Here is a 26,320-nt window from a genome sequence, read left to right as displayed (position 1 = left end):
GTCAAGAGAACGCCCCTTAGGGAGCAGAATATTGGTAGACCGATGCCCTTATAGCCGTAGAGGCTTATGTAGAGATTTCTAGTGAGAGAGGCTGCCCGAGAATCACTAAGAAACAAACGCCTGAGCCAGGCGTGCCCCACTGCCGGCCAAAGCATCAACACCACTCGAGAAAGGTAGAGTAAGGCCAATGTGAGCACCACCTGTCATGGGAAGCCCAGTCATTGACCATTTTTTAACCAAGCGGCAACGCTGTCTGGAAGGGCAGATGAGTGGAACAAAGATGAGAGAAATACTCCTGCCTGGTGAAGTTTGATTACAACGTCCAACGCATCAAAATAGCGATGGGCTTCCAGAGCCGTACAACCCATGGCTACTGGTCAGCTAGACAGAAGGATAAGGAGATCAGTTATCCAACTCGAGGAGAGATCGGAAAGGAAAAATGTGTGATCCATTCCAGGGACAAAACCCCTACTAGCGGGGAACGTCGTAACAGGCACCCGCTCTACCCGTCTTGGGAAGGCTCTCAGTCCACCCCTGGAATGAGCAGTGAAAGAACAACCACCATTGGCTTGCGGTGACGTAGACATTACTGATATCTGAAGAGAGGTAGCACCAATGGCGTTACGGTATGACTACTAGAATCCAAGCCCCGCTTCGAACGGCAATCTAGTGTTGACGAGTGCCGTAGGGACTGAACTACCCAGCAGAACGCACTCAAGGGTAGGTGCTGATCAGCCATGGTAACTACACCATCGCCACGCCCGAGCCGACGACAGAAGGACAACAGTTGTCAGAGCCACTGACCCTTATTGGAAGTAAACCAGAAAGAGGCCAGAACTAAAAACCCATTCTCATGTGAGACTGGAGCTATACAGAATCTAGTGGTAATGCGATACTCCGCCTGAAGGGAGGCCATACAAGCCCCAAGAGTAATGCTCACGCCATACTCCAGCTGAGGAATAGGCCACACCGTAGAGGTCACTGAATTATCGTGTTAAAGGAATCTGTTGCCTGACGTAAGAACTATGCAGTAGGAACCTTAGCATGTAATGGTGACTCAAAGACCCCTCGTGCGGTAGGGGCTACCGCATGCTCCGCCAGCGTGGACATGAGGGGAAGGTCTGAGGACATGCAGTAGAAGTCCTGGTATCAAGCTGGCCCAGTTAGTAGAGCTAACCTTAAACCCTCCACCTGAAAAGGGCGCTGAACAGAAGCAACTGTCAAATTAGTACCAGGGTAGAACCCCTACCTGAGGGGGCTGTCCCGCTACAGCGATTAGGAGCATCTAGCCCTAGCGTGAAGACTACCCTGCAAAGGAGAAGACTTGTAGTAGTCACTGCGGAGTGTCAGCATAACACCCTCACCTAGACAAGGATGAGTGGTGGATGAAGCATCCGGAGTCAGTGGAATATTCTGCTTGCTGGATCTTGTGTGACTGACCTGAATGGTGGAGGCTCATGGGGATGGGGAGTCTCTAGGACACATAAGGCTGGATGACTCCCCTGAGAGCACAAAGGCCGACATTTTTGTGTCTCCAATAAGTGCATGAAGAAAAGAGGGATACAATATGGGAGTATCCCTAGTATCCAGTGCCAATATCCACTAGATGGAGAATATCAGGCACTAGCGGTACCGACTGTTGCCAAGGACCACCTGTGAAGGCAGCCAAGTCATCTAGAGACGTGGCGTAGTCGAAAAACCGCATGCAAAGATGCATAGTGATTCCCCCGTTAATCGATCGTTTGTAGCGGGTAATGCCATAGGAAGTATGTGATGGCAATGAGAGATGGAATAGCAACCAATGGCAGCGCAAACCCCCGGTTAGGGAAGGGGGTAGCGCGATAGTCAGAACCGCAATCTACGGAAGTGTAACTACCCACTCAATGCAGGGGGAAAAAAACCTATGGTAAGCACTGCGCCCAGTGGCAGTGCAAACACTTTACCTATGGTCAGGAGTAACATATCCAGTAAGTACTGTAACCCGAGGCAGTGCAAATACATCACACCTCGAAGGGGGTAACGCACGTAGCAGGAACTTACATATGACGAGTTCTGTACTCTGTGTGAAGTGCCATTATCCCAGCCCAGTAAGGGGGTAATGCGTACGTAAAACTGCGACAGCAGTGAGCATGCCATAATGCCACCTATACAAAGGATAATGTATGCTGACGATACTGAGCCCAGTGGAACTTCAATTCCGCCACTCACAGAACGAGGGGCACCTATGGCTGGCATGGAGACCAATGCTAGTGCGGTCGGTCCACCTCAGGAAGGAGGTAATACCCAATTAAGCACTTAATGCATACACCAAAAACCGGCTAGCACGGACGTAATCTTGGAAAAATGATCCGGATTCATGTCAGAGTCCGAATAACTGTCCTGCTTCGGCCCGCTCGTGCGCAGCTCCACCTCTCAGCCTCTAGCCCATGATTGTTGCAGGCTGTGGCGGTGTTGACACGAGGACCAAACTACCCGTAGGTGGAATGGAACTAAAGGTCTGCTGACCGGATTGCGCAGACGGTGCTCTATTGACCAAACTACCCAGGAGGGTGGATTGGGAACTTCCAGAGGTCCTCCGCTGTGTTGCGCAGGAGGAGAAACATCAAACAGACGCCCCCGAAGGGTGGATGGGAAGTTTCAGTTGTCCTCAACTGGATTTGCGCAGTTGGATATTTGTGCAGTTGTAGCATTATCAACCAACCGGCCTCAGAGGGCAGATTGGGATCCTTCAGATGAACCCCACTGGATTTACGTAAATGGAGCATTATCAACCAAACGGTTTCAGCGGGTGGAATGGGGATCCTTCGGATGTACTCCACCGGAAATATGCAGTTGGAGTATTATCAACCAAACGGCCCGGAGGGCGGATTGGGAAACCTGCAGATGTACTCCACTGGATTTGCGCAGTTGGAGCATTATCAACCAACCGGCCTCAGTGGGCGGATTGGGGATCCTTCGGATGTACTCCACTGGATTTACGCAGTTGGAGCATTATCAACCAAACGGCCCAGAGGGCGGAATGGGAATCCTCAGATGTACTCCACTGGATTCTTCTCACCCAAACGGCCCCGGAGGGCGGATTGGGAACCCTTCAGATGTACTCCACTGGCTTTGCCCAGGTGGAGCACCATCAATCAAACTGCCCGTAAGGAGGATTGGGAATCCTTCAGATGTACTCCACTGGATTTTGCGCAGTTGGAGCATTATCAACCAAACGGCCCCGGAGGGCGGAATGGGAACTGTGAGAAACCCTGCACTATCCGGGACGGACACCGTGAGGAGGGCAGGCCTGTATGGGCGCACTTCTTTATTTAAAAAACCAAAAAACAAATATATCTATATATATATATATATATATATATATATATATATACACACATATACACACACTTTTTTTTTTATTATTATTATTTAACAGGGTGAGGACCTAACCTCAAATGGACAAGGGGCAGGAAAAACTGCATACTGCAATATTAAGGCACATCGTGCCTGCAGATAGAGACCCAGGGTAAGGGTAATCTGGTCCCTGGATTAGGCAGGGTTAAACTGTCCAAGGACCGGGGCGGAGCCAGCTGGCTCCAGAGGAGAAATCGCGCCAGAAAATGGGCCAGGAGAAGAAAACAGCGTGGCCGGAAGAAACCGGAAGGCCCGAATGAAGCCGGGGCCTAGATTTGTGGTGCCCGGCCGACTGGAATCTCCGCCCGCCGCAAACCAGGTCCGCCGGATCCGGAGCGGCACTAACAGGCGACTATGGTGTTTGACCGGCCGGGGAGCCCGCACGGTCGGTCTAAGAACAAGGGGCACGACTGGAGCGCAGCGGCGCCAGTTTCTGAGTGCCCTCTGCCCGATATAAGCCACATTAGAACGGAGGGGTGTAGAGGGAGAATCTAAAATGCTGCCGCCGGGTTATGGGATTAACCACTTCATTACCTCAATGAGGTGATATGCGGCGACTGGTGGAGGATTTACAGCCTCCTTAATAAAGGGTCATGGTGTGAGGGGGACAGGGAGGGACAGTAATACTCACCTGTCTTCATCTGTGGTCTTCACCCTTAGTCTTGTCCAGCAGGGCCACCCCACGACCGCTGGCACCAGGCGACAGGGGTCCGGGCAGAGAAGGGCTGGAGAGGAGGTGGCCCTCTTGCTGGCGGGAAGCAGGGGAGCGAGGCTGCCCTGGTCCACTTTGCCTTCTTGGGGGAGGCAAGGCGGTGAAACCAGCAACACCGGCCAGCCTCCCAGGGAGACAGGGACGCAAGCGTGCCTGTGCCCCATCCATGAAATCTGTGAAAAATAACAAAATGAAGAAAATCAAAAAAGGCCACCCTGCTAAGCAGGGAGGTCTGCCTCCTACGACACTAAGCTAAAAACTGATATGCTCTCTCCAGGCTGGAGGGGGTATAGCCTGCAGGGGAGGAGCTAACAGCTTTCAGCCTAGTGTCGCCTCCTAGTGGCAGCAGCAAGCTATACCCACGGTCCTGTGTCCCCCAATGATACCAGCGAGAAATATAGGATAAGTGCTCATGGAGTTCAAACCTGCGTTATTGTATAGCACAGGTTTAAAGCTCCTGCAATCCAGCAGGAGCCGGTCGGGTCAGAGGCAGCCGCGGACCAGGAGAAGGTAACTGGATTTTTGTACTAACTGTAACATCCTATTCCCATCGGTCAGAATTCGGTACACAGGCAAAATTATGGGATGCTCAAGAGCAGTCCTAAGGATGGCAAAAATAGAGAAGGAGCAGTCAGCAAACCGATGCCTACTGTACCCTGCGCCCAAGAGACACATCACCTGTAAAACCTGGAGAATATGTACAGAAAGGGCCAGGTAGTTGCCCTATAAACTTGCAGAGCCGAAGCCCAGTGACGTACTGCTCAAGAAGCCCCCCGACTGCCTGAGTAGCAGTGACCCAGAAGGGAGGTTCCTTGCCTTCAGTTAGCCTCAGTGACGGCCAAACGAATCCTACGAGAGATGGTGACCTTGCACACAGCCAGTCCTTTTCACTGGGCTGTCCAGAATGAAAGAGAGTCTGAGAGGTTGATGAGGATCGCCTATGTCAAGTCTAGCTTGTGAAGAGCCTACTCCCAAGCATGAGGAGAGGAAAAGAACAAAGGAAAGACAATGCAATAGGGGAAAAGTCAGACAGAAGCACCCTGTAGAGGCAGAAGACACCAGAGCAAGCAGACCTCCTGAGGTTGGGCCTGGCCAGGAAGGAGACCAGGGGATGTAATCGGAGGCCTGCCAGATGGCCATTTAAAAAAATAAAACACAACAGTCAACCTGGCCAGCCACAAGTATGCCCTGCAACACTGAATGGCCAGGCACAGTGAAATTGCAAGAGTATCCATGCAGATGGTCGGTGTTTAGGTATTGTGTAGTGTAGACATGGTTCAGGCAGGCAGATAACGCTCCCCTGCAAGAGGAAGAAACACTCCCTGGAAGCCCGAGAGGAATTCAATGGGGAAACACCAGTGAGAGGCGTAAACCTCACCAGTGTGAGTAACAAAACACCCACAAAGAGTGCTGGGGATATGTGAAAGGGCTCAAGATCTCCCACCATAATTCTTTTACTCGTCCGCAAGTGTATAGTGGTCCGCAAAACACGGACCGTAGCCATGTGCGTTCTGCATTTTGCGGAACTACAGATGGGGGGAGCACAGTGTGCTGTCCACATCTTTTGCGGCTCCGCGAAACAGATGCGGACCCATTTATACGGGCGAATGGACCCAAACTAAGCTTTTTTTTTTACAGGTTTTTAAAATCTCTTATAAAGTTTAACCTTCCATGCGATTAACCAGCTGCCGGGAGCCATACCTGTGTGAGCGGTAAGCGCTCACTACAGGCAATGCAGGGAGGCAGGAGGAAACTTACCGCTTACACAGGCATCGCTCCTGGCGGCTGGTTAGTCACACAGTACAGGGGGAAAGCTCACTGACAGTGCTGGCCATGCTGGTCAGTAAGCAGGAAGCAAGGAATTAGCGGTAAGTTTCCTCCTGCCTCCCTGCATTGCCTGTAGTGAACCCTTTCTCTAACTATATAACTGAACTTGTCTAAGGGTACTTTCACACTAGCATTTTTCTTTTCCGTCACTGAGTTCCGTCCTAGGGGCTCAATACCGGAAAAGAACTGATCAGTTTTATCCTAATGTATTCTGAATGGAGAGCAATCCGATGCATCAGGATGTTTTCAGTTCAGTCTTTTTGACTGATCAGGACGGAGATAAAACCACAGCATGCTACGGTTTTATCTCCAGCCAAAAAAACGGAATACTTGCCGGAATGCCGGATCCGGCATTTCTTTTACATAGGAATGTATTAGTGCCGGATCCGGCATTCAAAATACCGGATCCGTCCTTCCGGTCTGCGCAGAACGAAAAAAATGCAAAAAAAATCTAAACTGATCCGTTTGTCCGTATGCATTTGTAAGACGGATCGAGATCCTGATCAGTCTTAAAATGCAATCAGTCGGCAAACATTTTGCCGGATCCGGCAGGCAGTTCCGGTGACAGAACTGCCTGCCGGATTCCTCTGCTGCAAGTGTGAAAGTAGCCTAAGAGTACAATAAAGGTTCTGGATGATGACAAAACCACTGTGTCCACATGGACATCAGTGCAGCCGTTTCAGGTACTACAATGAGGCAGGAGAGAGACCGCAGACCTTTCTGTTTGCCAATCAATAAAAAACAAGATTTTTGTATAACTTACCAGTAAAATCTCTTTCTCGCTCTTCCTTGGGGGACACAGGAACCTTGGGTATAGCTCAGCTCCCTAGGAGGCGTGACACTAAGTGAAAACTGTTAAGCCCCTCCTCCAGCAGCTATACCCTCAGCCTGGAGAGAGAGACTACCAGTTGCGTGTCCAAGTAGTGAAAAAAGGCAATGACCAACCATGTAAAACCAAACAAGTCAACTACCCGACAGGGGCAACTAAACCGTAACGGTAAACCAGAACAATGGGTGGGTGCTGTGTCCCCCAAGGAAGAGCGAGAAAGAGATTTTACTGGTAAGTTATACAAAAATCTTGTTTTCTCGCCCAATTCCTTGGGGGACACAGGAAACCTTGGGATGTTCAAGAGCAGTCCAAGAAGGGAGGGACTACAGCCCAAGGCGAAAACCACCGGAGGTAGCAAGACCAGGCGGCCCAAAGCAGCATCCGCCGATGCATAGGTGTTCACCCTGAAGAACTTGGTGAAGGTGTGCAAGGAAGACCAGGTGGCCGCCTTACACAGTTGCTCACCCGAAGCCCGATGCCTCTGAGCCCAAGAGGCACCGACCGCTCTGGTAGAATGAGCGGTAACACCAAAAGGCGTCTCCTTGCCCTTGGCGCGGTAAGCCTCGGCAATAGCCATCTTGATGAAGCGTGCAATAGACACCCTGGACGCCGCCAACCCCTTGCGCGGACCCTCGGGAACCACAAAGAGAGTCCGTGCGCCGAAAAGGTCCAGTGACTTTCAGGTAAACCTTCAGGGCCCTAACAACATCCAGGCGGTGAAGCTCTTATTCTCGAGGATGAGAAGGAGACGGACAAAGGGAAGGGAGGACGATGTCCTCATTGAGGTGAAAAGCGGAGACCACCTTCGGAAGGAAGGAAGGGACCGGACGGAGAAACGCCTTATCCTGTTGGAAGATCAAAAGGGGCTCCGTGCAAGAAAGTGCCGCCAATTCAGACACCCGTCGAAGGGACGTGATGGCCACAAGGAAAATGACCTTGCAGGACAAAAAGGCGAAGAGAAACCCCCCGCAAGGGCTCGAAAGGGTTAGACTGGAGTGCCGCGAGCACAACATTAAGGTCCCAGGGCGGAATGGGAGAGCGATATGGAGGAACAGAGTGAGCAACTCCCTGGATGAAGGTTTTGACAGGTCCGAGAGGGGCCAGAGGGCGCTGGAAGAGAATCGCCCTCAGTTCCAGAATGTTTATCGGCAGTTTTGACTCCGATGGAGACCAAGTGCCCTGGACGGACCGGGGAGGAAACACCCCACCCCCCAACCCTGAAGACTAGCATCGGTGGTAACCACTAACCAGGACATCGGCAGAAAGGATTTTCCTTGGAGGGGAGTCCGTAACCACCAGAGGAGGGAGGCCCGAGCATGGGGGGAAAGGGGGAAGGGCCGATCCAGACTCTCCGGAGACTTGTCCCAGGCAGACAGAATTGCCGTCTGGAAGATGCGGGAGTGATATTGCGCGAAAGGAATCGCTTCGAAACAGGACACCATCTGTCCCAATACCCGCATGCTGGACCGGAAGGACGGACAGCGGTGGAGAAGCAGGGTCCGAACCGAACGGTGAAGGAGCAGACGCTTTTCCGGTGGGAGCCGAACCTCCGCCGCTTCTGTATCCAGTAGCATCCCCAGAAAGACGAGGTGTCTGGATGGGGTAAGTGAGGACTTGGGAAGGTTGATTATCCAACCGAACCGCTCCAAGGTTTGCAGTGTGAGGTTCACGCTGGTGGACGTCTGGGAAAAGGAGGGCGCCTTGATGAGCAGATCGTCCAAGTAGGGAAGTAGAAAAACGCCCCTGGAGCGGAGCAAGGCCAGGACAGGGGCAAGGATTTTGGTGAACACCCGAGGAGCAGTCGCCAGGCCGAAGGGGAGGGCGACAAATTGATAATGGTCGGTCCCCACCGCAAAGCGAAGGAAAGGCTGGTGACACCGAGCGATCGGGACGTGGAGGTAAGCATCCTGAATGTCGATAGACGACAGAAACTCCCCTTTTTCCAGAGAGGCCACCACGGACCTGAGGGACTCCATCCGGAAACGCTGAAGACAGAGAAAATGGTTTAACTGCTTGAGGTCCAATATTGGTCTTACCGAACCTTCTTTTTTGGGGACCACAAAAAGGTTCGAGTAGAACCCCCTGAATCGGTCCTTTAGAGGAACGGGAGTGATCACTCCTTTTTCCAGAAGGGTGCGAATGGCTTCGGAGAAGTCGGCCGCACACTGGGGGTCCCTCGGGACCCGGGAGCAAAAGAAGAGAACTGGAGGGAGGGACGCAAATTCAATTTTGTACCCGGAAGATACAACTTCGAGAGCCCAGGCGTCGGAGACGTGCGCCTGCCAGATGTCCCTGAACAGGAGTCGTCGTCCCCCCACCCGGGTGGGTGGGGGCGCACCTTCAGGCAGGGGTCTGCTTGGCCAAGGGAGGGCGAGCAGGCTGGGACTTACGCCAGGAGGATTGAGTCCGAAAAAAAGGCTTTTTACGCCGATCCTGGGAAGAATTAGATGACGGACCGGACGCGGATCGAGGAGCGGAGGCCCTGCGGGGGGACCTAAAGCGCGAGAAAACAGGACGGCCTCGAGTGGCGCTCTTGGTCCTAGGCTAGGGAAGATGGGTGCTCTTCCCCCCCGTGGCTTCAGAAATGATTTCGTCCAGACGGGTCCCGAATAAGCGGGAGCCCGCGAAGGGAAGGCCCGCAAGTGACCATTTGGAAGCGGCATCCGCCGTCCAAACCTTTAGCCAAAGTTCTCTTCTAGCTGAAATGGCCAGAGCATGAGGGCACCTGCATCAAGGGAGGCCTCACAAATGAATTTTCTTGCCTGAACAACGAGTTGGGCTAAGGCACGGAGGTCCTGAATGGAGACGTCTGAATCAAGTTCCTGATCCAGCTGGGAAGCCCATTCCGAAACCGCTTTTCCGGCCCAGGCGGAAGCAAAGACCGGCCTGAAGGCTGAACCGGAGGCGGCAAATATGGCCTTTGTAAGGGATTCCATGCGCCGGTCCTCAGCGGACTGAAGAGAGGAGCCGTCCGCCGCGGGAATGGCCGTGCTTTTAGACAAGCGGGCCACGGGAGGGTCAACCTTAGGCGGAGACGCCCAGGTGGAGATGCAATCCGCCGGGAAGGGATAACAGATATCCAACTTCTTAGAGGGGGTAAAACGGGCATCAGGGCGAGACCAAGCCTTAGAGACTACCGACGAGAAGTCGGCATGGAGAGGGAATACTGTGGACGCCTGCTTGGGGCGGAAAAAGGACACACCGGCCTTGTCAGAGCTGGGAGGGTCATCGTGAATTTTAAAGGTGTCACGAATGTTGGTAATGAGATGACCTACAGCAGAGGCCAGCTTGGACGGTAAAGCAGAGTCCATATCCCAATCCGAATCCACTAATTCTCCCTCTGAGGGCATGTCCTGTGAGGAGGAGGGGCTCGACTGAGACCGTACCCTTAGAGGTGACAGGGATGCATCCGAGGATGACACGCACTCCGCCCTGGACCGCTTCTGGGGGTGCCGGGCCCTGGAGGCGTCGCTGGAAGCGAGGGACCCAGACGGGTCGGCCGAAGTAGCGGACCCGGAGGGTACGGCAGGGGGTGTATCAGGCTGCGTGGCAGGCTATGCATTCGCAAGGCGGCCCACGACATTAGTGAGGCTTTCCACGGCCTGAGAAAGGGATCTTGCCCATTCAGGAGGATCCAAGAGGACAGGGGGCGGCACAGCAAGTGGCGGACCCTGTATTGGGACCTGGCATGCAGAGCAATGCGGGTCTGATTGCCCCCGTGGAAAGGGTGCATCACAGGCGGTACAGGCGTGATACCAGGGCCCAGAGGCCCCTAAGGGATCGGACATGTTGGCTAGAATGTATGGCCATCCAGGCTAGGGACTGCTGGCACTAGGGAGGGGTTTAGCAGTCCTACCAGACCGAAGACCTCAGGGCTGGAGCAAACAGCAAACCGCAGGCAGCAGGTACCAGAGCAGGAGCAGGGGGACAAGCACGAACTCTCCTCAGGGTTAGGAACGGCAGCAGAGATTGCTGAGATGATCGGGAGGCGGGGATAAGAGAGGAGCGGGAAGCAAAGCCCCGCCCCCCGCCAGTTTTGAACGCGCGCAATTTAAATACACATAAGGCCGGAAGTGACGGCCTGTGGCGCAGTAATGGCGCCGGAGGGTGCCGATTATTTACATTCTAACCCCCGTATACCTAAGAGACGGGGGTAGTAAGCGTCGCAGGGATGAGAGATGTCGCCGCAAGAGGTACCGGCGCAAGAGCAACGCCGCGATCTCTGTGCGGCCGTCGTGCTGCCGGCCGGCAGTTAAAGGGTGCCGGCCGTCTAGTGCCGATGCAGGCTTAGTCTGCCGGCGCATTCTGGTGCCGCTGCTGCAGTATCTGCGGCGATTTGTGGGCTCCATCAAGTGGCATTATCCCCCCTGCTCCAGTGTATATACGGTTCGTCCCCCCTGTATATTGCCCCCCTTCAGGGGAGTGGGGCTCTCTGTAGCCCCAGAACATCTGCATCCAGCGTCAGTGAAGGACGGAGGCCTTGGGAGGGGGAGAGGGAGCAGGGCTGGAACAGCCACTCTCACCATCCTGATGTCTTCACCCTCTGTCCATTCCAGCAGGGTCGCCCCTTCAGCTACTGGCACCGCAGTGGCAGGAAGCTGGAGAGGGACTTAGCGTGTGGGCGACCATTGCGCTGGCAGGATGCAGGGGAGCTGGGCTGCCCTGGTCCTCCTTGTCTTCTGTGGGGGAGGCAGCAGTGCGGATGGCCGGCACTGGCGCAGCTCGACCCCGGGAGAAACAGAGAGGTCCAGGCGTCTCTGTTGTCTCTGTGAAAAATAGAGAAAAAAATAAATAAATAAAAAAATAAAAATTTTAAATGAAGGAGAAAAAAACAGCCCTGCAGAGCAGAGAGTGTCTTGCCTCCTTGGACACTAAGTAAGAAACTGGCAGTCTCTCTCTCCAGGCTGAGGGTATAGCTGCTGGAGGAGGGGCTTAACAGTTTTCACTTAGTGTCACGCCTCCTAGGGAGCTGAGCTATACCCAAGGTCTCCTGAGTCCCCCAAGGAATTGGGCGAGAAAGTGGCTTATACAGCGCTCGTTCAGCCAACTGCATCTCTTTCAGTGCCCAATGGGCAGTAAGAAGAAATCCATTGCCAGACACCTCTCATCATCCAGAGATCAAAAGAATCTTGAAAATCAATGCGCCAGATACTTCTCTCCTGGGCAGTTGAGTGTAGCACTAGAAGGCAGCCGGACCGTGGTGGATAACACAAGACGCAGAACACAATCAGGCGTCAATATAGTTTTACTTTATTCTAAGACTCTCAGGTCTCCGAATAAAGTAAAACTATATTTGACGGCTGGTTGTGTTCTGCGCCTTGTGTCATCCACCACAAGCTCGACTACCATGGTCCTGCTGCCTTCTAGTGCTACAGTCTATCCAACCGGCGGTTTGGCTTCCACCTAAGGATCTCAGAAAAGTCCGGCTGCACCAACCAGCAATATTTTCTCTTTTACCTTCACTGGTGTTGTGCCCAGTTTGGTGCAACACGAATAGGTGAGCAGACTATATTTCCCTCTAAGAGGGCTCTTTTAATTTTACATATTAACCCTATGAGCGCCTCTCTCCTCTTGTTGCCACATATTGCTGGGCAGTTGAGCGGAAAGATCTCTATACAGACTGAGTTGGGTTCCGACATATTACATATTGAAGGCCTATCCTACTTAAAAGGAATCTGCCATGCTCTCTCGTCTGCCAGCATGATGTTACAGAGCAGGGTGAATTAAGCAGACTGATATACAGTCTGCGGTAGGGCACAGGAACAAAGGCAAGTGAGCGGAGCCTTGGATGCAACAGCACTACCGTCTTTGCACCCAGGGGATAATTATCATAAAATAAAAAGCATAATTTTTTTGAATTGGGGGCACATATAAGGATGGGAGGAAAACCGTTACACTATGTTGACAAGCGCACAACTGAGCATAAGACCTGTTTTAGTAACAGGAACCTCTGCTCTATGGAGTCCATATGCTGGTCAGTGAATGACAGCTATCTCTGTATGCATGATCTTACAGAGAAGACTGTTAATCATTTAGTCACCTTGGCCACTTACCTAAGCAGGGATTTCAATCAGTATGTTATAGGTTATACTGAATCAAATCTGCTCCATGACCCAGACAGACTAAACAGCATCAAAATGGTAATACAATATGTGCAGATTAAAACAGAACTAGATCTCTTGATTTCTCACCTCCGTTCCTCAGGTTTTACTAAAGGATCAGTATACAAGCCTCCTACTTTAGGAACTGTGGGGGTTGGGACTGTAGCCATCTGCCTTCCTAGACCCCTACTTGGAAAGATGGACATGGGCTGCTCTCCAACTGCAGGGCTCATTGGAAATCTTGGAAAGGACAGATATAAAACAGCATTAATACTTAGATGGTGTAAGAGCAGCCGCTTCGACTGTGTAACAACTAATATTGCTTTCATTTCTACAAAGTAATAAATTCTTGAATGCATAAATGCTGGATAATTCATCATATATACTGCAACACAAAGGGGGTCGTATCCTCCCATTACATATCAGCAGAAAGACCAGTAACAAGATTTTGCTTTCAGATGCGGGGTGTGTTATTAAATACCTTACATCTGTCACCAAGTACACTTAAAGGGGATGTCTCACGTCAACAAATGGCATTTATCATGTAAAGAAAGTGAATACAAGGCTCTTACTAATGTATTGCGATTGTCCATATTGCCTTCTTTGCTGGCTGGATTCATTTTTCCATCACATTATACACTGCTCGTTTCCATGGATATGACCACCCTGCAATCCTGCAACGGTTGTCGTGTTTGCACACTATAGGAAAAAGCGCTGACTGGTGGCTGGGACCGTGAGAACATAGGTCCCCATAAACATTAAAAGGTTGGCCGGTCCCGCCAAAATCGGCATTTCTGGCCAACATTTATGGCCAGCTTTACGCTGCAATAATGCGTACTAAGGGTCCATTCATGCGTCCGTATGTGTTTTGCGGATCTGCAAAATACGGACACCGGCAATGTGCGTTCCGCATTTTGCAAAACGTACATCGCCGGCACTCTCATAGAAAATGCCTTTTCTTGTCCACAATTGCGGACAAGAATAGGACATGTTTTATTTTTTTGCGGAACGGAAGTGCAGATCCGCAAATGTGGATGCAGACCGCACATTCCGGCCACATTAAAAATGAATGGGTCCGCACCTGTTCCACAAAATTGCAGAACGGATGCGGACCCATTTTGCGGACGTTTGAATGGACCCTAAAAGTGTAAAGCAGGAATACTGAAGAGGGTTTTTCTAAATCATAAAGGTATATTTCCTCACTCACCTAGCTCTTCCGAGGGGTACAGCTGAATCCCCACTACCTGGATGCATAGGAGGTTTAAAGGCTGCACGGATAGATGAACCAGGTTGATGGGAAGGGCCTTCACCCTGGCCAACAGCCCCCAGAATCCCCCTGCCTACAGACAAAAAACAGTCAAAGTCAAATCAAATAGAAAACATAACAGTAAAGAAGTAAATTTTTTGTTAAATTTCATTACACATATATGATTTCCACCAATGTTACTGAAAATGTACAAGAAATGATGTTATGCATATTACATACTTAATGCTTGGAAAAATGTTATTTCTTACATTTTCCCTTTTCAATGTTGAAATTTCGATATGTTTAAAATGAAAAAATTCAATAAAAAGATTTTTACAAGAAAACATAACAGTCTATGGACCGGAGTAACATCTCTAAGCAGCCACTCAATATGCCAAGATGTCTTAAAAGAGTTATACCAGTGTGGGTACAATTGCACATACTAATCAGTGCCAACAAGGGAGGAAAAAAGAAGCATTGATTCTTGGGATCTCTGCCACTGCGCCTGAGAAGGACCGTGAAGTACTGTCTAGGACCCCAAAGAGTTGTAACTGCTTAACTTCACCCTTCGATCTATACATTGTTGTGTATGGTAGCCAGTCCCATCACTTCTAATGAAGGACTTACCAAACAAGGATCCCCCACGACCAGAGGCTGTAGACGACTGTGTTTCGAAGCCCAAGCCACGGAACAGGGAAGGCAGCACATTTCCTGGATCCTGCGGCTTTTATAAAATACACTGAAAGTTAGTCACATTATGATGAAACTTCAAGCAGCCCCAAATAACCCCCACAGCAGTGTCTCATACTCTCCTGCACTGAAATAAAGCCCAAGAAGGTGGCGCATGGCAGGGTTTACGGATGAGAGTCTGAGCACTTACTGGGCTTAGGACCGCCCACTGGACACTTGCACGCTAATTTGCATATAGGATCAAACTTCATTTTCTAGCCAACTGGACCTCTGTTTTGCGACATAAAGGTATGCTTCTACAAACTGTGGAAGTGGAATAAGTTTAAGAGGCAGAAAGGAGCTGACAGACTCCTGTAAAAGGTTTCTACCATGTCGTGTTTAAATAAAAAAATCTAGTTTAGCATATGTTACTGCTGCAGCAGCATTATGCATAAAGCAATCTTTAGTTTCTTCACTTAACACTGTTTCCTTGAGTTTTTCCCTTAGTTACGGCTGTTTAAACATTTACAATATGAGGACCTTCTCAAGATGGCTCCTCTGCCAGTTCTCTGAGGCCAACACTGCTTTCCCTCACTTCTCATACACACTTGCTGTAGCCAGCAGCTCCCTGCCAGCCAATCAGATTGGATTACTGAGAGACACGTTTAAACAGCCGTAACTCTGAAGCTTAAAGGGGTTCTGCACTTTGTTTAAACTTATGATCTATCCTCTGGATAGACCCAAGTGACACCCGCCGATAAGCTGTTTGAGAAGGCAGCGGCGCTCCAGCAGCGGCGCTCCAGCAGCGCCGCGGCCTTCTCACTGTTTACCACTGGCACAGTGACGTCACGACTAGTATCACTGGCCTGGGCGGGGCTAAGCTCTGTTCACTTGAATGGAGCTTAGCCCCGCCCAGGCTAGTTGATACAAGTTGTGACTTCACTGGGACTGCGGTAAACAGTGACAAGGCCGCTGGAGCACTGCTGCCTTCTCAAACAGCTGACCGGCGGGGGTCCTGGGTGTTGGACCCCCGCCGATCAGAAGCTGATGATCTATCCAGAGGATAGATCATCAGTTTAAACAAAGTGCAGAACCCCTCTAATGCAGGCATGCAGTGTGAAGGACCGCCCCTCTGTCTTCCTAGCCGGAGACAGATGAGCCATAGCAATGGTCTTTTAAGGCAGGGCTCCAGACTAAAAAAAAAATATCAAGGAGCCATTGGCTCCTAACATGAAAAATTTAGTCGCCAAATTTAAAATACATATAATTACGGTATAATAAAAATAAAAAAAAACACACGTCTTACCTAGGGTTGTCACGATACCAAAATTTTGACTCGATTTCGATACCATAAAAAAGTACTGCGATACTCGATACCACGTTAAAAAAATAAAACACCAAAAAAGCTGCGTGCATTCCAGATTTTATGGAACGTCTGGACCATAATAGAACAGTCCTAACTAGGGATGTCCCGATACCTGTATCGGGACCGATACCGGGCATTTGCACGAGTACATGTACTCGTGCAAATGTCCCCGATACCACTGCCGATACCTGTGCACCGCTTCTATGTGTCCGTCCGCGGCCCCTGCATCTCCCACAGCTAACAGCTTCACAGGCGGCAGCAGGCAGTGTAATTGGAGCCTAGAGTGGAAGCTAGGCCCGCCCCTCCCCGCCCTCCAACCAATCAGAGGCAACCAGCACTGACTCACAGCACAGGGAGCGTAGTGCAGGGACTCAGAGAATCGTCTGACAGTTTATTAGTTAAAAGAATCCAATGAGTCACAGACGGTGTCATCGAGTCCCTGCCAGGCTTCCTGCTCTGCGGCTCCCTGTAAGTCCGTCCGGGGGGAAGGAGGGGGGGGGGGCATTATTAGCATAGCATGTAGTGGAGCTGTGTGTGTACAGGGTGCATGTAGCAGAGCAGGAAGTCTGGGGTGACACAGTCTCTGACTCATTCGATTCGTTTTAACTAATAAACTCTCAGACGATTCTCTGAGTCCCTGCAATAACTATACATTGTAATTACATCAGTCTGCTCCACTGCATTCACTGCAGCAGAGCTGTGTTTGCCAGGAGCGAGTCCCTGGTGATAGTGTCTGTCTTCTATGGCCCTGGTCATTCCCTTCCTGCCTGCAAGCTGCACATTGATCTCTAAAAGCAGGCATTAGGGCAAGAAGAAATATACATTACTGTATGATGGCCACAAGACTATTATACTGAGGAGGGAAGGGCTTCAAAAATTGTTGTCCTGACTCCTTACAGTAGCGTCTCCTTGTGGCCGTCCCCATACAGTGTAACGTCTCCTTGTGGCCCCCATACAGTATAACGTCTCCTTGTGGCTGCCCCCATACAGTGTAACGTCTCCTTGTGGCCCCCATACAGTATAACGTCTCCTTGTGGCTGCCCCCATACAGTATAGCATCTCCTTGTGGCTGCCCCCATACAGTATAGCATCTCCTTGTGGCTGCCCCCATACAGTATAATGTCTCCTTGTGGCTGCCCCCATACAGTATAATGTCTCCTTGTGGCTGCCCCCCATACAGTATAGCGTCTCCTTGTGGCTGCCCCCATATTGTATGTCTCCTTGTAGCTGCCCCCATACAGTATAACGTCTCCTTGTGGCTGCCCCCATACAGTATAACGTCTCCTTGTGGCCCCCATACAGTGTAACGTCTCCTTGTGGCTGCCCCCATACAGTATAACGTCTCCTTGTGGCTGCCCCCATACAGTGTAACGTCTCCTTGTGGCTGCCCCCATACAGTGTAACGTCTCCTTGTGGCCGCCCCATACAGTATAACGTCTCCTTGTGGCTGCCCCCATACAGTATAACGTCTCCTTGTGGCTGCCCCATACAGTGTAACGTCTCCTTGTGGCTGCCCTATACAGTGTAACGTCTCCTTGTGGCTGCCCCATACAGTATAACGTCTCCTTGTGGCTGCCCCATACAGTATAACATCTCCTTGTGGCTGCCCCCATACAGTATAACGTCTCCCTGCGGCTGCCCCCATACAGTGTAACGTCTCCTTGTGGCTGCCCCCATACAGTATAACGTCTCCTTGTAGCTGCCCCCATACAGTATAACGTCTCCTTGTGGCTGCCCCCATACAGTATAACGTCTCCTTGTGGCTGCCCCCATACAGTATAACGTCTCCTTGTGGCTGCCCCCATACAGTATAACGTCTCCTTGTGGCCCCCATACAGTATAACATCTCCTTGTGGCCCCCATACAGTATAACGTCTCCTTGTGGCCCCCATACAGTATAACGTCTCCTTGTGGCCCCCATACAGTATAATGTCTCCTTGGAATGTTAGTTCTGTTTTTGGGCCTTTTGGTTGGTCAGTGGTCAGAAAATACATGTGTGTGTATTTTATTGTTAAAATTAGTATCGGTAATTGGTATCGGTGAGTACTTAAATAAAAGTATCGGTACTCGTACTCGGTCTTAAAAAAATGGTATCGGGACATCCCTAGTCCTAACCTAATTATTGTCGGGACAAGGTGACTAAAAAAATTGCAAGTTTTTTTTTTTTTTTCTGTTATGGCGTTCATCGCATAGGAGATATTTTTAAATATTTTAATAGTTCGCACTTTCGGGCGTGGCGATATAAAATATATAAACAATACAAAAAATTACATATGTAAAATTGGGCAAGGGGGTGATTTAAACTTAATATTTTGGTGTTTTCTTTTTTTACACTTTTTTATTTAATAACTATTTCTTAGGGGCTAGAACCTGGGATCTTTTCATCCCTTGTCCTATTCACCCTGATAGAGCTCTATCAGGGTGAATAGGACTTCACACTCTCCCTGCTGCTCTGTGCACACAGCAGCAGGGAGCTGACTATGGCAGCCAGGGCTTCAGTAGCGTCCTGGCTGCCATGGTAACCAATCGGAGCCCCAGGCTTACACTGCTGGTGCTCCGATCGGAACTGCCACTTCCACCAATGATTATAACACTTGGGGGGGGCACTGCGCCACCAATGATTCTACTTTATAATACTGGGGTTGGTGGGGGGGAGCTTTCGGTGCACTGTGCCAACAATGAATATAGTTTATGTGGTGCCGCACCTGACGGGTTAATAGCGGCAGATCGCAGCGCGCAGTCATAGAGGCTGGGTGCCGGGCATGGGATATGGCAGGCACCCGCAGCTCAGCCTGCGTTTGTATAAGCATAAACTATATTCATTGGTGGTGCAGTGGCGACAGCACCTCCCCCCCTCCTCCCTTCTATCAGCCCATTTGCGGCAGCGGCTGCAGCGGTGCAGGGGGGAGGGACTGCCTCCTTCTCCCCTATGCTGTTGAGAAGAACATGGCTCGCGCTGACAGCAGCGCATGCCATGTCAGTTTAATGTGAAAGCAGCAGAGCAGCGGAGGGTCTAGGCGCAAATGGCGACAAGACTACAAAGTCTTGTCGCCATTTAGCAATTCTAAGTCGCACTGGCGACTATTTTGGTCGCCATCTGAAGCCCTGTAAGGGAGCAGTGGAAAGGGACAGAGGACATTAAATGAAAACTGTTGTTATAAGGAGAATTACAGATCTTTTGACAATCAATGACAGACTAACTCAGGTATACAGGCCTAGCTCTAATAAACTAGCAAATAAAAATATAAATATGACAGTTACCCTTTAACACTTATTCCCTATCCTATGGATAGTGGCCAAGTGCCCGGAGGTCCAACACCAATCACAAGAATTGGGGACCCTCATATGTTCACCCATTTGAATGGGGCGGCAGCGAGGGGCGTGGCTTGTGAGTGCATGGAGTAAGACACACGTTTCACTGCTCCTGCCAAGATCCTGCTCATTTACAGTGAAAGCGCACTCAAAACTGCCTGAAACTACTTACCTAAAGGAGAGGAAGGTGTCCGGTGACTGCAGGGACAAAATCGGAGCCTGAAAATGCTGAGGAAATCGTCTAAACTGGCGCAACAAAACCGCATGGAGAAAATCCAAGATGGCGCCGGAAGTGGAGAGGGGTCGGCGCGGCAGGAGATGGTGAGCCAGAGTGCGGCTGCTAAACTTAGTAGATATGCCAGATTGGATGGTGGAGTGGGCGATTCGGCCAGTGATAAAGGGACTGATATTCCTACCTCCTCTGACCAGGAGGACGGATCCATGGCCGGCGATGATCCGGTTTTCTCCGGTCAGCCGGTGCCCAATTCTGCGGTCCCTGAAACAGTTCCAGCAGGCCTGCGGGCTGATTCTATAAGGGAGCCCACACTGAAAGATATAATGGTGGCGGTGGCAAGCTGCAACAGTACCCTTAAAGTGCTTGCAGTACAAGTTGGCAGCCTGAGATCAGATGTGTCCATAATCAGGCACGACCTGCACAAGATTTCTGAGCGTACTTCAGATCTGGAAAAGAGGGTGTCCTCACTGGAAGATGTTATTCAGCCCCTGCAAATGGCGTCAAAAATGAATGGGAAAGATATAGCTGCCTTATACGCCAAAGCGGATGATTTAGAGAACAGATCGCGGAGGAATAATTTGAGAATTGTTGGAATGCCAGAAAAAACAGAAGGGGCCAATGCTACAGAGTTTGTGGAGAAATGGCTGCACCAGTTATTCCATGAGAAGGGCCTATCTTCCCTGTACGCGGTTGAGCGGGCGCACAGAGTCCCGTCGCGGCCGCTCCCGCCAGGCAGGCCTCCTCGCCCCATACTGGCGAAGATTTTACACTTTAAAGATCGGGACACTATCCTACGCCAGTCAAGGGATAATGATGAGATGGTCATGAATGGGGTCAGAGTGTCCATTTATCCGGATTATTCCAATGAGGTACAGCGGAGGAGGAGCAGATTTATAGATATAAAGAAAAGGCTCAGAGTACTACAAGTTCCGTACGCCATGTTGTTTCCGGCCAGATTGCGAGTGGCGGCATTGGGATCCACCAGATTTTTTGAGGACCCTGATGAAGCGACACAGTGGCTGGACGTCCACGAGCGGCAATTGAGAAGTGGGGCCCTGGACACTTGAAGGAAACAGTTTGCAGTTTGTGTTCACTTTATATGCATAGGATTGCACCCTAATGTCACTTGAACGTTATACCTGTTATAAAGTGTATTGAGTGTTGCTACCACACGGTAGATCCTGACGCAGGAGTAGGAAGTTGGGACAAGTAATGTATTTCCCAGTTGTGGAGAGGATTCTCTACCTGAGGGAGAGTGTTGGAATCAGAAATGATTTTTGTTCAGCATTGGGCATGGTGCTTACAGATTGCCCTGCGTTAGAGTTGGATGTTTGGGAGGGGGGGGTTGGGGTTACTGTTCAAAGTAGTCTGATCACTGGGGAGGGGGAGGGTCGGGGGGGGAGGGGGACGGGTCAGAGATGGGTGAGGGGCGTGAACTATGCGAGAGTGACTTTAGTATGGAGTGTGAGATTCAAACATGATGTAATCTTTCACTATGACACAGGTGATTAGAGTGTTGAGCTGGAATGTGAGGGGAATGGCTGATGCACGAAAACGACAATGTATATTTCAATATTTGGGTCGGTTTCAGCCAGCTATCTGCTGCTTACAGGAAACGCATTTGTCCAATGATAATGTGCAGTGGCTGAACAAAAATTGGGTAGGACATGTGGTACATGCAATCCATTCCTCTCACTCCAGGGGCGTAAGTGTGATTGTGCATAAAAGTATAAGGTATGAACATCTGAAGCAATGTGTGGATGCTGAGGGCAGGTATGTGTGTGTGTAGTGTGCAAGATTGATGGGATCCAGGTGGTGTTGGTGTCAGTGTATGTGCCTCCACCTTTTGCTTCCCCTTTAATAAGGGATATTATGACCTTTGTGGCGGACTTCCCTGGACTGCCGTGGCTGCTAGTGGGGGACTACAATTGTACATTGAATGACTCCATAGATAGGTGTCGGGTTGAAGGTGCCAGTGGATCACCGGGGAGTGTGGCTCTAAAGAATATTATGAGGGAAACTGGCTTACTTGATGTTTGGAGGCTGCGTAACCCGGATAAGCGGGCGTTTTCATGTAGATCTGCTACGCATCATTCACTATCACGCATAGATCTGGCTTTGGTTAATGATGTTATGCTGCCATTGATAAGAGATGTTATTTATCACCCTCGGTCGCTGTCTGACCATTCCCTGGTGCAGGTTGATTTGTGCCTGGGCGTGCTTAGGCAGGGACCGAGGTTGTGGAAATGTAACCCGCATTGGCTGAATGTACTGGGGGATCTGTCTGAGATTACTAGGGAGATCAGGGAGTACTTTTCTATTAATGGAGGGACGGCTTCAATTCACGGAGTATGGGATGCCATGAAAGCGTTTCTGAGAGGGGTACTGATCAAAGAAATAAGTAAGCATAAATCTAAATCCAGAGAGGCGGATGTTAAAGCGCATGTACAAGTGACTGAGGCTGAAAGGGAGTTTGGTAGAACCCCCACCATGGATAATAGTGAGGCGCTGGAGGTAGCTCAGGAACAACTGAGGTGTCACCTACTACAGGCTGCGGATAGGAAGCGTAGTTTCTACCGCCAAAGATCCTTTGAGGAGGGAGAGAAAGTTGGGCATTTGCTCTCAGTGGTTTCTCAGGCACAGAGGGGTTCTTCTTGTATACAAGAGCTAATGGATGGTAACGGAAATAGTAGCCAGGATACAAAAGGGATATTAGATATTCTAAAAGGGTTTTATGTCTCTCTCTATGCTTCTAAGGCGTCTAGCTCGGAGGAGGCCTTGTCCGCCTTTCTGGCTGAGGCTCAGCTATCAGTGTTATCAGAGGAGGATAGAGAGAGACTGGAAGAGCCGATCACGCTGGAGGAGTTGGAGGCAGCTCTTGGGGGGATGGCGAATGGTAAGGCACCGGGGGCAGACGGCATACCAGTGGAGGTATATAAAAAATTGCAAGGGATACTTCTCCCTGAATTACTAAAGATTCTTGAATATTCTCTGGAGACGGGTTCGCTACCACATTCTATGCAGGAGGCTATCATAGTAGTTATCCCTAAGCCTGGGAAGGATCCCAAAGTTCCTGATTCTTATAGACCAATTTCGCTATTAACAGCAGATGTGAAGCTCCTGGCAAAGGTGTTGGCAAACAGGTTGTCCAGAGCAATACTTACTATAGTGCACCCGGATCAAACTGGCTTTATGCCTGGGAAATCGACTGCTATAAATATCCGTAGAGTATATACTAGTATGAATATTCCAGCAGATAATGGAGGAGATAGGGCCTTACTTGCGTTAGACGCCGCTAAGGCATTTGACAGTGTTGAATGGAACTACCTATGGGAAACATTGAGAGTCATGGGCTTTGGTACTCGATTTATTCAGTGGGTGAAAGTGTTGTATTCAAGCCCAAAAGCACGGATCAGAGCTAATGGGGGGCTGTCAGATAGCTTTTCTTTGTCCAGGGGCACCAGACAGGGGTGCCCATTGTCACCCTTGTTGTTTGCGTTAGCAATTGAACCACTTGCAGCCCTTATTCGCCTGTCACCTCATATTGTGGGGTTTAGATATGGTGAGACGCAAAACAAAGTGGCGATGTATGCTGATGACACTGTTATTTTTGGGTGACACTGGGGGCTCTCTGGATGCGGCCATGGCTTTAATAGATAGATTTGGTGGCTTCTCTGGGCTCCGGATAAATTGGCAGAAGTCTGCCTTGATGCCGGTTGACGGACAGGCACTCTCTGGTGTGCAGGCAGATAGTTTGATTCCTTAGGTGGGCAAGTTTAAATATTTGGGGCTATATATAACACCTAGACTGCTAGATTTTGAAGAGCTTAATTTAACCCCTTTGCTAAATACCTTCAGGCTTAAGGCTAGGACATGGGGTAGACTCTTTTTGTCAGTAGTGGGTAGAGTGAATCTCCTAAAAATGGTAATGATGCCTCAGTTACTATACATATTGAATAATGCACCTGTATGGATCCCAGTGGAGAGATTTAGGAAAATACATTCGATATTTAGAGATCTCATCTGGAAATATGGTCAAGCTAGGATTAAGCTGGAGACGCTGCAATATCCCAAGTCTGAAGGTGGCTTGGCTGTCCCTAACGCCTGGATTTATTTCTTAGCCTCTCAGTGTCAACACTTTAAGGGTTGGATGGAATTTCAGCTACCAGATGTGACGGGGAAGATACTGCAACACTGGTTGGGTAGTAGGGATCTTATGGGTATTCTGGAGGGCGCAGGGATGCATGGGGGAGGAGAGAAAGTGACGCTTATTGAGCTTATGAAAAAAGTGTGGGCAAAGGTGAAATTGATCAGGGGAGTTGGTGGGGTAGGAGAGCTTTCCCCATTGTGGAACAATAACCTGTTGCCAGAATTCATTTCTCTATCAGGAGTCCGAAATTGGGAATCCCATGGAGTAATGAGGATAGGTCAACTGATTGAGACTAGTGTATTTAAATCATTTCAAGGTCTACAGCAGGAATTCAACATTCCCAAAGTGTGGTTCTATCAATATCTGCAACTGAGACACGCATATGAGGCCACGATAAGGAAGGGATGCACTATTGCAAAAGTGGATGTGGTCCATAAACTGGTTCTCCCAGCTGGAGGAAAGAGAGGTTTGATATCACAGGTATATACTCTGCTTTTAGACAAATTTCTGGTAGAATTCCCCCTTACTAGGATGAGAAAATGGGAAAAGGATTTGGGGGACATCCCAAAGGAACAGTGGGAAGATATATTGGAGGCAGTTCCGAGAGTGTCTGTAAGTGAACAAGGCAAGTTGTCACAACTGTTTATCATCCACAGAGTTTACAAAACTCCAGTGTTTTTACAGAAAATTGGGATTAGAACTGATGACAATTGTCCAAAATGTTTGGCGGAAGGTGCAGATCTATTTCATATGCTTTGGTCTTGTCCAGTGCTAAGTGGATATTGGGATGAGGTGTTGTCTTTGATTAATCGTAACCTGGAGTTGAGGGTGCAGAAGGACCCTAAGATATGTTTGCTGGGATATGTGAAGGAGATTGGTGGGGGAGAGGCGGTCAAGGTGGCAGTTGGGAGACTACTGTATGTGGCCAGGAAATTGATTGCCTTTAGGTGGATCCAGGGGAGTCCGCCAACGGTGGACGAATTTGTGAGAAAGGTGAATGATATGTTAACATTAGAGAAGGGAGTGTTTGTTAGGAGGGGATGTCCTTAGAAGTTTGAAAAGTTGTGGAATGAATGGTTGTCTCACACTCATGTTGTAATATAAAAGATCTTGGAAATTCATGCTCTGATTTGGGGGGGGGGGGTTTGGCTGGGGGGGGAGGGAGGGTGGGTGTTGTTGGGGTTATAACAGTCAAATGACTTTGTAAATGATTTGTCTATATCTTGGTATATTCATTATGTACAATGATTGTAGAAGATGTAACAAATATATGGACAGATGATAATGTTTTTATAATTGTGTATATTTGTGATTCGGAGGGGAGAAAACTCCAAGAAAATTGTGATACAAAATGTATTGTGATATACCAATTTTATTTGAACAATAAAAGACGATTTGATTGAAAAAAAGAATGGGGCGGCAGCATCCATGCATGTCCACTGCTCCATTTAAACAGCAACACGAGGCCCCTGTTTTGTGATCGAGGGCACCAACGGTTGGACCCAATCCAATCAGACAATTATCCCACCACGGTGGCTCAGTGGTTAGCACTGGTGCCCTGTATTGATGGGGTCCTGGGGTTCGAATCCAACCAAGGACAACATCTGCATGGAGGTTTTTGTGGGTTTCCACCTACACACCAAAGACATTACGATAGAGAACTTAGATTGTGAGCCCCATTGGGGACAGAGAGTGATGATAATGTCTGTAAAGCGCTGCTGAATATGTCAGCGCTATATAAGCAATTAAAATAAATTGAGGGTTGTTTTATATTGATCTCTTACACTATATTCACAGCATGTTTTTGGTATATTTTTGCAATTTACGGCAGTAAATGCTCCTCCCTATACAGCAGCATATGTGTCACGTTCGGGTGTGGGAGGGAGACACCACACCGAACATAGGAGGGAAGGGGTGAGCGGATAAGACCTGAAAACTAGGGAAAGGAGATGGATACCTCCTAGTAAAACCCTAATCAAAGTCCTGACTAACTACCAGTATGAACAGACCCCAGAGGTAGGGGAGTTCATACACCAGAAAACCTAGTGTCCTAACTCACCCTATAGGACCCTGGTACTAATGTCAGGACTGAGACAACCTGTTCCTCCAAAAGGAAGGACGAACGGGAGTCTCCCTCAGGCATTAATACAAATGCGACCTGGGGAAAGAAGGTGTGACAAGCACCAGAAACAACACAGACGTCATTTGATCCAAACGGAAAACATGTCAGATCAAACCCCGTGTTGCCAGTCTCACCGATCTCCTGCCACCTGTCGCAGGAATGTCCGTGACAATATGTTGTTGATATTGTCTATATAATATATATATCTTGCTAAAAAGCCCCTGTGTTTTTACATTCCAGAGTTCCCTTTCATAGTCAAAGTGGTTTGATATTTCTCTTTGCTACTGATTGCTCTATTGCAGCTAAAGATGTGAGCCAAAATGGGTCTTGTTTTAAACCTAAGAATCTACGCTTT

At 49.5% G+C, this 26,320-nt stretch overlaps 1 protein-coding gene across 1 annotated transcript in view; it reads right to left on the bottom strand.

Annotated features, from left to right (window-relative positions):
* The window catches only part of PIWIL2 (piwi like RNA-mediated gene silencing 2), a 255,710-nt gene that overhangs the window by 214,956 nt on the left and 14,434 nt on the right, over window positions 1-26,320 (bottom strand). Inside the window, exons 3-5 of the mRNA XM_040414771.1 lie at window positions 14,739-14,835; window positions 14,073-14,205; window positions 12,956-13,105 (exon numbers count right to left, since the gene is read on the bottom strand). Coding sequence (XP_040270705.1) covers window positions 12,956-13,105; window positions 14,073-14,205; window positions 14,739-14,835 — 380 coding nt within the window. The remainder of the gene's footprint in view (window positions 1-12,955; window positions 13,106-14,072; window positions 14,206-14,738; window positions 14,836-26,320) is intronic.

The sequence above is a fragment of the Bufo bufo genome, chromosome 1 (genome assembly GCF_905171765.1).
Source record: "Bufo bufo chromosome 1, aBufBuf1.1, whole genome shotgun sequence".
Lineage (NCBI taxonomy): Eukaryota > Metazoa > Chordata > Amphibia > Anura > Bufonidae > Bufo > Bufo bufo.
This window is presented reverse-complemented; position numbering and strand designations above follow the sequence as displayed.